Source organism: Macaca thibetana, chromosome 9 (assembly GCF_024542745.1).
Source record: "Macaca thibetana thibetana isolate TM-01 chromosome 9, ASM2454274v1, whole genome shotgun sequence".
Taxonomy (NCBI): Eukaryota; Metazoa; Chordata; class Mammalia; order Primates; family Cercopithecidae; genus Macaca; species Macaca thibetana.
The window spans coordinates 114,282,804-114,295,157 of record NC_065586.1 but is presented as its reverse complement, the minus strand read 5'-3'; the positions used below and the strand labels follow the sequence as shown (position 1 = coordinate 114,295,157).

Genomic DNA, 12,354 nt, shown 5'->3' with positions numbered 1-12,354 from the left:
ATGTCCATATTTTACCACAGTAGCTTTAGCATACTCTCCCTCTCTCAAAAGACTAACAGATGAATAGGTACATTTGTTTTTTTTCTTGAACCATCTGAGAATAAATTGTAGGCATTGTATCCTTTTACCCCTAAACATTTTAATGTTGTAGTTCCCCCATATAAGGACATTGTCTTTCATAGCTGCAGTACAAAAATCAAAATCAGGAACTTAGAATCAATATAGCACTATTACCTAATCTACAGACCTTATTCAGTTTTTCCCAATTGTCCCACTGATTTGGTTTGCAATACTTTTGATACCTCATGCCATCTTCTAAATGCATTGCTCTGCCCTATACATTGGGAATTCTGTAAGCCAGAAGCTCTTGTTCCCACACAAATTGTTCAAATGTTTTAAATTAATAAGTTATATAAATTGCTCGGGTTGAAGGAATACTCACTCATGTTTAAATTTGCATACCAGACACGGTCACACAACTTCTAGTGACTCAATATGAGTCACGTGATCATGCCCCAAAAGTGTGTTTCATGCTAAAATTGCAAACTTGCCTGAGTCCTTGTGCTTTGTGGATTTGGGGTCCAAAGTCATGGAAAGTTAACCATAGACCCTCACCTAAGTGCCCTGGAGAAATTCTCCCAGCATCAGTCTTGATAGCAGGCTTGATTTCCTCTTCCGGCTAACGGGTCACTTGAGATCTTCCCATGGCTTCATGATGTGAATTACATGAGATGAAGAAAGCATTAGGACAGGGGCTGGCTTATTAAGTGCCTAACCACTTATAGATGTAATTGATTTTATTAGTTGAATGAACAAACAGTCAAATACACTGTTTTGCATGAAACAGGATAAAATTTATTTTCAATTTGATTTAAAGTAATTAGCACATTCATTTTTCACAGCTTTTCTAATCAAGCTAAATCCTAGGCCTCCTCATGGAAGAATAAATAAGTGCAATACTATCTTGAAATTTAAAAAGTTAAGACAACACATGAAAATAAGAACAGAGACTAGGGGTAGGAGCTATATTATTTGTATATTGCCGTGGATACTTTACTACAATGCAATAGAACAACACATCCATACACTTTCTGTCAAATCATATTTCTAATCTTTGTCTAAGGTCTTAATATAGGAACATTTATTGGAGAAATAAAATAAAATCAGAAGGCTCCTTCTTTCCTTCTCTTTCTTTCCCCTTGCTTCCTCCCTCCCTCCCTTCCTTCCTCCCTCACTCCCTCCCTTCCCTCTCTCTCTCTTTCTTTTCTCTTCCTTTCTCTTTCTTTCTTTCTTCTTGCTTGCTTTCCTCTCTTTCTCCTACGCGCCCCCCCTTTTCTTTCTCTCTCCCTCTTTCTTTCACAAAGGGACACATCTAGCTTAGGAATGTGGCACAGAGCTAATTAGCCAGGCAAATAAATAAATACAGTAGAATACACAAATAAAGGTTGCCACACCTGCAGGCACTCGGGTTGAGTGAGAGGGGCCCAGTCCTCCACAGGTCACATGGGCCTCTTTTCCACCACCACTGACTGTCCTGTAAGCACAGCTGACACCACTTCGCCTCCAGCAAGGTCAGAGCGCAGCGTCACAGGAACAGAGGCAGCATTGTCTTCACGTTCACACGGAAACACCGTCCAATGTGCTCTGATCAGCAGCTGCAACAGGGGCTTCCCCATGGCGGCAGCACCAGGGCCTCCCTCGAAAGCCATCTGCCTCATCCTCCGATGGCCACCTTTCTTCCACCAACCTGCCTTCCATAAAATGCCTTATCTTGGCTTTTGAACAACTCTTCAATCCCTCAGGGACTGTGGGAATTCTCACCTTCCCTATTCGTACAAATTGCCTTTAAATGAGAAGTTATTTGGCCTGTGGTGGGCACTGTCATCCGGAGCCAGAAGCTCAATGTGAGCTATGATTAATGAATTATAAAGCCAATTCACTGAGCCATTACATTAGTGGAGGACTGTCGTAAGCAGGAACTAATTCTATGTGGAAATAATCATTCAACCAGAGAAAGGCATTTCCTATCCATTAGAAAATACTACGAAGAGATAATCCTTAAAAGAAAAAATCCACATACTATTGGCCAAAACAAAAGATTATTCAACCTTTGAAAACAAATTTGAATTTTGGCTTAATTATAGGTTTTGCTCTTATGATAAAAGAAATGCTACTTGATTATTTGATTATAAGCAATTTAGTACATGACCAGTTCTTGGAAAAAAATTTCTTTTAAGTAAAATCCCTCAATTTGTGTTTTATTACCAAAAGCCTCCATAGGGGAAAAATGTGTTTAAGACTATAACACAGGTTTAGGGAAAAATTTTGGTGATTATTGTTCATTTATTTTCCTTATTAAGCTAATTTAATTATCATTGAGACACAAACATTAGCTCCAGTACTGGGCTTCTCACATCTGTTAGTAAAGATTTGATTAGGGCTACACAAATGTGCTAGATTAAACTATCTAGTTGGTGAAATTCAAGCCACCTGGATATTTTAGCAACATCAATAAGAATAATTCTCTTTTTCAAAATCAGTAAATCCAAGCTATATTAAAAAGAATTAATTAATGAGTGCCAGATAGGCAAAACAAACATTTGACAATGAATCATATTATCAAAGGTTTTGAGGGAGATCCCTCTCAGCTTATGTTTAGATGTCAAATTATATTACCAAAACTAAACAATCTGTTAAGATGATGTCTTAATGCAATAAGTCTCTAGTGCCATACGGGGTTTTCTTGATTTTTTTTTTTTAACTTCTTAAACATTGTTAGTAGGAAAAAAGATATGCTCTATTTACCAATGATAATCAAATCATAAGACATTTGCCCCAAAATGTTACCTTGGATATTTCCAAGAGCTGTTAGTCATTGAAATCCTATTTAAGATACTGTTACAAAGTTTAGTTAATGTATCACACATATATCTTGATGTATGCTTCATAGGAGGAACTCAGTAAAGACACGGGTATTGAAATAATTAATATATAAACATTAGGGGTTTCATAAAATATATAAAGAATTCTAGAATTAGAAGGAACTCAAAAAATCATCCAGTCCAGGGCTGGCAAACTTACTCTGTAAATGGGCAGATAGAGAGTGAATAATCTAGGCTTTGTGAGCCTGATGGTCTCTGTAACAACGATTCAACTTTGCCCTTGTAGTCATAGACAAGGGTAAATTAATGGGTATGTTTGTGTTTCAATAAAACTTTATTTACAAAAGCAAGTAGCAGATGGAATTTGACCCACCAGCAGTATATCGATAATCCTTCATGGAATCCAACTTCTGTATTTTAAAAACCAACACCTTCGGCCTCATGTGGGATGGCAGCTTGCCCAAGGTTAAACAGCAAGTTAAGCAGCAAGTGGCAGAGCTGAAGTTGAATTTGACCCTTCCAGCTTCCAGGCAAGTGCTGAATTCATTGTAATGACACATGGATGGTTGGCTGTGTTCAGATGGAAAGTCTGCCTCAGTCTTAAAGCAGATCGGAAATGCTTCATGTATTTGATGTCTATAGAATTGTGATGTGTGGATGACTCCTCACATCTCCAGTGAATAAGTTGCTTTCCAGAGACCTAAGCAGAATCACAAATAGTATTTTTTGGGAAAGGAACATGAACATCCTTGCAGTTAACCAAGCATGAAAATGCTCGCCTGAAAAGCCACACATGGCTTGCTTCATTAAAGACCATTTCAGTCTTGAAAAACTGCGTTTCTATTGAATATTTATAACAAATATGATTGAATAAAAAGAATTTAAGGTGGAAAAAACCCTATGTGTTGTGATTCCAAATTAAATCTTATTTTCATGTTGACAGTGTTTTGTATTCCCTGGTTTGCATGGTATAAAGAACCATCTTATTACAATGCCCTTTTCCAGCACCAAATAATAAGACTTTCTAGATTAATACTTGAGTCACCAACATTCATTTTTAGCGGGGTTTTCCCCTTTCACGTAGTTCATTCTTTTCATTTGGAAGGAAGCACAAGAAATGAGTCCCTAAGCAATCCTAAATGAGGATGTGGGTCTGGGTCTTTCTCTGTGGATATCTGCATGGAACGGCTTTGTAATCCTTGCCCTAAAACTGACAGTCAAGAAAGACATGATTGATGAAAGGGAACTGGATGTTTGAGTCAAAATGGACCGTCATTAACTAACTGAACCAAGTAAATGAAATGGAGTTTCCAAGGGGCAGTGGGGCACATTCTTCTTGAAAACATGGGCCCAATGTTCAGGATGTGTTTTACTGAAGGGGGTTGGGGAGTGGTGGGAGCCACTACTTAATGGCTCCCAGCTTGCAAAGGTGAAATAGCCCATACTATATATATAAATATATATATATATATGTACACACACACACATATATACATACACACACATTTTTTTTTCTTCAGCAGTTCTGTGTTGATGTTGATTTGCATATCTCTCACTGAACAGATGAGGGTGCATCTTCTCCTGTGTCATGCATTTTTCAGGCTCTGAAATCACAAAAATAATACTCACAAATGCAAATAAAATTATGCTACTATAATTGTTTTCTAGTTTAGTTAGGTATTTTATATCAGCTTAGAAGTAAATTAAGCTGTATCTTTTCTTACTTTATGTAATCAAACAAAAATGCACAACATAAAAATCTTACATTTATGTGAAACTATATTTTCATATATGCGTTTCTTTTGGATCAAAAGGGTAGATTTTTAAAATAAATTGTATCATTTTTATAATACTTCATGTTAGAACTTAGGTCATATGTTATATCAAGTACAAGTTTAGAATATAATAAAGATCCATGTATTACTGAAATATTGGAGCATACAAGTGTTTTTAAAGTAAAAGTTCAACCTCTGCCCTGCCACCAGCCCCCACACAAAAAAGCTACCATATTGCTTTAGGTCACGGATAACAAAAGCATGAATGATTCAGATGAACACCTTTTGAACTTTTTTCAGGAAGACTTGAGTGGTAAGGTAACTTAAAGTCTTAACCATAATGCATGCAGGTGGCCCTTTCTTGGCTTGAAACATCTTGAAACAGTTTCCGTGCCTAGCAAGGAGGCTCCTGTGTCAGTGTGGCTTGCTCAAGAAGGATGGAAAGAGAGTATGCAAATGAGTGCATATTTATTGGTTCAGGGGCAAGACTTAGAGTTGAGCGGTGCAAAATGTGACTACCCTTTCTTAGAAGCTAGCCAGAGTACATAAAGGGAATAAAAATGCATTTTTCATTATGTTTTATTCACTGAAGGAATTTCTGGTTTTTGTTGTTGTTGTTGTTTTATAATAGATGATTAAAGAATACAGGACAGCATGTTATACAAGAATAACAAAGACAAACAATTAGCAAACTATTGAGTTAGAGTGGATCTACTGTGGTGCATGTTTAATTGTAGGACTAAACAAACGCCTGTGCATTGTTAATGGGTGAACATATTGGCTGAGCTATCTGAGCTATTCCTGCTTATAAAATAGAACCTGAAGCAAGTGTATAAGGCTTTGTAGTTTGTATTTTTATATTGGCCTTATTCTTTACTCCATGTTATGTTCTTACTTTTGTTTTTCTCTTCATTTATGTTATCTTGAAGTGTCTTATGTACCCTTAGAAGCTACTTTAGGTCCAATTTAGAACTAGAGCTACATATAGTTTGAATTTTACACCATTATGGAAATTTGAAGATGTTATCATTCACTGATAGGCACAAATTATTATAAGAAAAGCTGAAGTCATTAGCCCAAATAAAGGATTAGAATTAACAATGAAAGTGAACTTAGAGTATAATTAATGAATTCTCTAATTGCTCTTCCTGTGTTAGTTCATTAAGCCTGACTATTGCGTGGATATTCAGGCATCTGTCTCCAACATCTGTCATCTCACTGATTCCTGGGTTGACTCTGTTGAAGCCTGGGAGGAAGGGTTTGCCTTTCCTCCTTCACTGCTCTTTGCATTTCCCTCCAAAATCTGAACATGCTGTGAAAACGAAAACCTTTCTCTAATATAATTGTCTGACAATGGGCAGAACCACCGTGAGAAAGTTTAAGACTTCCACGGAAAAGTTGCAGATTATGCTCACTTCAACCTTTGCTACCATTGATTGTGCATGGTTAACAGCGGAGCAGCTCTTGGCCATGTGTCACCTTTAGGCTCAGAGTTTTACTGGTAATGAGATAGTATATGGGCAGATATCTGCTCAGATAGATGACATTCCCAACCCACAGACTCATTTGTTGGGAACAAGTTCACAGCCAGTGTGTGGGAGGCACCTCATGACCCTCCCCAGCCGAAAGACTCACAATAGGTCTCACTGTGTTCAAAGACTGACAGCATAGAGGGGAAATGAGCTCATCCTTTTCTTGTCTGGTATTCTAGTCCAAACTTTATTGGACTGGTGTTCTAGGTAACCCACTCACTAAAAATTGCAGGAGCAGAAAGATCTAGGTGGGGTGGAGGCACAGAAAAGACAAAAGGCGAGTCACTATCTTGTAATCAGCTTAAGTTCCAGGACTTTGCATTAAAAAGGAATAGTTACTTAGGTATATAGCACTTAAGCTGCAGAGTAGTTGGCTAGCAAAAACAGTCCCAGGATAAGTTCAAAGCTGGAAATGATGTTGGTTGGGGGCAGCATGCTTGGTTAAAACACTTTCTCTGCAGATACAGGTGGTGATTTACGCATGCAATTGAAATGCATTCAGGATACATTTATATATATATAAAATAAAGCTCACTGCTATTTTTAAAATAGGTTGACTTCGGCTTGTACCTGCAGATACTTATATGTACACTTGTTCATACTTATATGTACTTACATGTATACTTATATACAGATATACAGATACTTATATGCATACTTGTTCGTGACCATTAGAATTAACAACACATAACATTTGGGATATTTCAGAGTTCCACACTTGACCTTACCCAAAAGCTCTAGAAGCGATTGTTTTCAGAGTTCTGGTTGCATGGATTTATTAGAAAATGCTCTTCTGTATGGAAGACATGGCTTGCTATTGCATTTCTCTTTTGCAGAAAAGCAAGTCCAACAAATCAGTGACATTATTATAGCAAGAAATTATCTATGGGGCTCCACTTCCCCAGGCTATATTTCAAATTAGTGTGGGGCTATATGGAACTTAGGGAGTGGGAAGACCATGGAATAATCAGGAGATTAAGTTTCCAGTCCAGGTTCTGCCAACAAACAGCCCTATTACCTCAGCAGGTCTCCTCCTTGTTCCATCTTTGTAGAAGAAAGAAATCACTGATTTCTAAAGCTTCCTTCCAGATCTGACTTGTTTGGACATTATGTTCTTTCCCCTCTGGAGAAACAAGTGTTATTCCCTGTGGGTGGTGGTGTGAGGAAATCACTCAGAGCGAGTAAACTGCCCTCTTCTCTCCGCAGAAGAGGAATCACAACTTCCTCTCGACTTAAGTTGATAGTGCTTTTGCATTTTTAAATTCCTATGATGAGAGGTCATCAAGAAAGAGCCACCTGATCAATCAATTCATCCAGAAGGTCCCAGTTTATCATCTTATAAGAAAAGTATGCTCATTGATTCGTTGGTTTATTTATTTGTTTATTCACTTATTCAACAAATATTTACTAAGTACTCGCTATGGGCCTGTCACTACCAAGAGAATAAAGCAAAGAACAGGAGAGAGGAGTCCCTGTCCTTCTGAAGCTCATGATTGAATGGAGGATGCTTATTTTAAAGCATAAGTAATTACAATAGAGTGAAAGGAATAAAAATGTAAGTAGGTACAGAAAGCGGTGAGAATACTTAGCAGGGGAGTCCCCATCCAATCTAAGGGTCAGGGAAGATGCTTCCTGAAGAGCTGGCACTTAAGCAGAGTCCTAAAGGATGAGGCATAGTTAGTGAGCTTAAGGGAGTCTTGGAGGGAGGGCAGAGAGCGAAAGTCATTTATCCATGCTCTGCAAATCACCTGACACATGGAGGCACCTGTCCCAGGTGACAGGATCTTAATGGGCAGCTCAGGAGAGAAGGGAACACTTTGAAACATGAAAATATGTGTGAAAAAAAAAAAAAAAAAAAAAAAAAAACAACTGAAAGGATGAGAGGCAACAGCATCCAGCATACCACAGGATCTGGAAAGTGGTGTGTTCCCACCAGCCAGACTGGACAACTTCCTGGTTCATAGGGCATTAGTTCATAGTGCATTGATAGTGGTGGGAAATTAATGTCTTTAGGCTGATTACAGCCCTGCTACCACATAGCAAATCTTAAAAATAAGACCCAACAGTCCAAACTGTTTTCAAATAACTATGTCACAAAACAGCTCAAAAATATTTACAGGAATACAAAAATATCAAGCACCCAATAAGGAAACTTATACTGTCTGACATTCAAGTAGAAATAACTAGGCATGTAGAAAAATGGGAAAATATGACCCGCAATGACAAAAATCAATCAAAAGCAACCTGGACTGACAGATGTTACAAGTAGCAGACAAGAATATCCAATTATTGTATGTATTCCATGTGTTTAAAGAATTAGGCAGAAACATACATGGAAGATATTTTTTAAATACTCAAATTGAGGTCCTAAAAAGAAAATCTACAATGTATGAGATGGCAAATACATTGTATGGGATTAACAGAAGATTAGAACTTGCAGAAAGAAAGATCAGTAAACTTGAAGATATACCCATAGAAACTTTCAAGATGAAGCACAGAAGGAATTTTTTTTTTTTTTTTTTTTTTTTTTTTTTTTTTTTTTTTAATGAAAATAGCATTAGTGAGCGTGGGACTTTCAAGGCTTAATATAACTAGAACTGGAATTTTCAAAGAGCAGGAGGGATGGGGAACAGAAAAAGATATTTGAAGAAATAATGTCTGAAAAGTTTTCATGGAAACTGTCAATCCAGAGAGCCAAAAAGCTAGACAAAGCACAAGCACATGAATCATGAAGAAAACCACACCCAGACACATCATAATCACATTGCTCAAAGGTAAAATTGTTTTAAAAACTTTTCTAAAAAGTAAAAAAGTCTCAAAAGTAGTCAGAGGAAAAATAAAATTATGCTACATACAGAGGAATAAACATATGGATTCTAACAGATTTCTTGTCAGAGCAACATGTTTATAGAGCTGAAAAACAAATCTATGAACCCAGAGTTCTGTACCATAAAAATATCTTCACAAACAAAGGCAAAATAAAGGCTTCTTCGGAGTTTTCAGAAAATACAGATTTTCATCAAGGAATGAAAAGAAGAGGATATGGTATCTACATAGTTAAATTTTTTTTTCTGGTTTTAAAGTATTTTAAAACTACCATTGACTATTTAAACAAAAATAGTTACAATGTAGTATGGATTTGTAACATCTGTGAAAGTAAAATTTGTAGCAATAGCCAAGGCTTAAGAAGGGAGAAATGGAAGCATCCAATTAAAAAAAATCTTATAACATATGTGAAGTCATATAATATCACTTGAAGGAATAGTGTAATAAATTAAATATGTATACTGTAAACCCTAAATAAATTAAATATGTATAGTATAAACCCAATCATAAAGATGACAACAAAGAGTTATGGCTAGGAAACCAACAAAGGAAATAAAAATTGAGTAACAAAAATATTCAATTAATCCAAGAGAAGACAGAAAAAAAGAGAGGAAAAGGGAGCAAATAACTGAAGGGATAAATAGAAAATAAATAGCGAGATGACAGATTTAAACCTAACTGTATCAATAAGCACATTAAATGTAAGTGATGGAAACGCCTTAACTGAAAGCAGAAATGATAAGATGGGATATACTACCTATAAGAAGCACACTTTATACATAAAGACACAAAAAGGTTAAAAGTAAAAGGATGGACAATATATACTATGCCACACTAAACAAAAGGAAGTTAAAGTGGCTATATTAATATTAGACAAGGTAGATTTCAGATCAAAGAATATTACCAGAAATAATGAAGACCATTTTATGATTTTAAAAGGGCTAGTTCATTAAGGGACATAATGACTCTAAATATTTATGTACTCAATAACAGAGCTTCAAATTATATGAGCAAAACTGATGGAACTGAAAAGATAAATTAAAAAATCCAAAAGGATAGCCACAGATTTGAATACACCTCTGTTACTAATTGGTCAAAGAAGTAGACAGACAATCAAAAAGAATATAATATAGAATATCTAAATATTATCAACCAACTTGATCTGATTGGCATTTATGGAACACTCCACCTAACAACAGCATAATACACATTATTTTTTAAGGACATAAATTACATTTACCAAGGACTATATTTTGAGCCATAAAAAGTGCTAAAAAAATCCAAAAGAATTCAAGTCGACACAAAGTATATGTCGAATTTATGTCAAATAATTTCATTTTATTTGACCAAAATGAAATTAAATTAGAAAACAATGACAGAAAATATTTGGCAAATCACCAAATATTTAGAAATAACATACTTCTAAATAAACCCACTGGTCAAAATGAAATCAAAAAGGGAAATTAGAAAATAGTTTCAACTGAATGAAAATCTAAATACAACATATCAAACTTTGTGAGATGCTGTGAAATAGTACTTAGAGATACAGTCATCATTAAATGCATATGTGAGAAAAGAAGAAGCATTTCAAATTAATGACCTAGTTTTTCACCTTGGAAAACTAGCAAAAAAAAAAAAAAAAAAAAAAAAAGCAAATAAAACACACAGTAAGAAGAAGAAAGAAATCATAAAGATTGGAGCAGAAACTAATAGAATAAAAACTAGAAAAACAGTAGAGAAAATTAATGAACCAAAAAATTAGTTCTTTGAAAGGGTCAATAAGATTGAAAAATCTCTAGCCATGCTGATCAAGAAAAAAGTAGAAAACACAAATTACCAATGTTAGAAATGAGAGAGTTAAGTGACGTCACTACAGAATCTACAGACATTAAAAGAATAAGAAGAAGATTTTATGAACAATTTTATGTCAATAAATTCAACAGCTTAGACAAAAGAAACAAATTCCTTGAAAGATACAAACTATCAAAACCCACTCAAGAAAAAATAGATAAACCGAATATCCCTATGTCTAAAATGAATTTGTAGGTAAAAATCTTCCCACAAAGAAAACTCCAGGCCCAGGTGGCTTCACTGGAGAATTCTACATTAAAGAAATTAACAATAACAATGCTAAACCAAGTCTTCCAGAAGATAGAAAACAAGGGAATGCTTCCTAACTCATTCTATGAGGCCAGCCTTACCCTGATAGCTAAACCAAAGACATTATGAGAAAAGAGAACTATAAACTAATATTGTTGTTAACATGGATGCAAACTTTTACACAAATTTCAGCAAATTGAATCCAATAATATATTGAAAGGGGTAATATATCATGTCTATTATGTAAGGTTTTTAATGTAACATTAAAAAAGCAATCATAATTCACCACATGAATAAACACAAAAGAAAAATCATTTGATGATCACAACACATGCAGAATAAGCATTTGACAAAATTCTACGGCATTTCTGTTTGCTTCTCCATAAACATTAAATTCTCCGTAAACTAGGAATAAAAGGGAACTTCCTCACGCTGTTCAAAAGCATTTGCTGAAAACCTGCAGCTAACATTATATTTAGTGGTGAAAGACCAAATGTTTTCCCTCCAAGAACAGGAATGAGACAGGAATGTGTACTCTCCCTGCTTCTATTCTACATTTATTGGAATTTCTAAAAAGTGTAGTAAGTCAATATGTGATAAAAAAGTCATCCAGATTGAAAAGAAGTAAAGCTGTCTTTATTTGCAGAAGACATAATGATCTGAGCAGAAAATCTGATGAAATCTACCTAAACATTACTACTACTAATAAATGAGTTTAGTAAGCTTGCAGGATGCAAGATCAATATGCAAAAAATCAATTTTAAATATATATTTATATATATTTTACATATTTATATAAATATATAAAAACATATTTACATATCTATATAAATATGTAAAAATATATAATATAAAAATATAAATATATATTATATATTAATATTAAGTTATGTAACATAAATATAACATATAATATATATTTAATATATATTTTTATATATAAATTTAATATATATTTATATATAACACAAATTTAATATATAATATAAATTTAGTATATATTTAATATATAAATTTAATATATATATAATGTAAATTTATATATTAATATAAATATAAATTTATATATTAATATAAATACATATACATATATATACCCTAGCAATTAAAATTATAAAAACAATACCATTTATAATAGCATTATATAACATGAAATACTTAGAGATCTGGCTAAAGATCTGTCCCTAAAGAGAAGCCTGACTAATGCAGATGTTAAAGACCTGCATACTGAAAACTATG

At 34.6% G+C, this 12,354-nt stretch overlaps 1 protein-coding gene across 6 annotated transcripts in view; it reads right to left on the bottom strand.

Moving 5' to 3' along the window:
- Positions 1 to 830: 830 nt before the first annotated feature.
- LOC126962694 (protein CASC2-like) overlaps positions 831 to 12,354 on the bottom strand; it is a 162,396-nt gene continuing 150,872 nt past the window's right edge. For 5 of the 6 annotated variants that reach the window (XR_007728768.1, XR_007728772.1, XR_007728771.1 and 2 more), the window contains 2 exons: positions 4,387 to 4,486; positions 831 to 3,582 (listed from right to left, as the gene is read on the bottom strand). Coding sequence is in view for 1 of the 6 variants with exons in the window: in XM_050804018.1 (XP_050659975.1) it covers positions 3,361 to 3,582; positions 4,377 to 4,486 (332 nt within the window). In the remaining 5 variants the exon portion in view is untranslated. Of the gene's footprint in view, positions 3,583 to 4,376; positions 4,487 to 12,354 lie in introns of all 6 variants that reach the window. The other variant, XM_050804018.1, reaches the window with a different exon arrangement.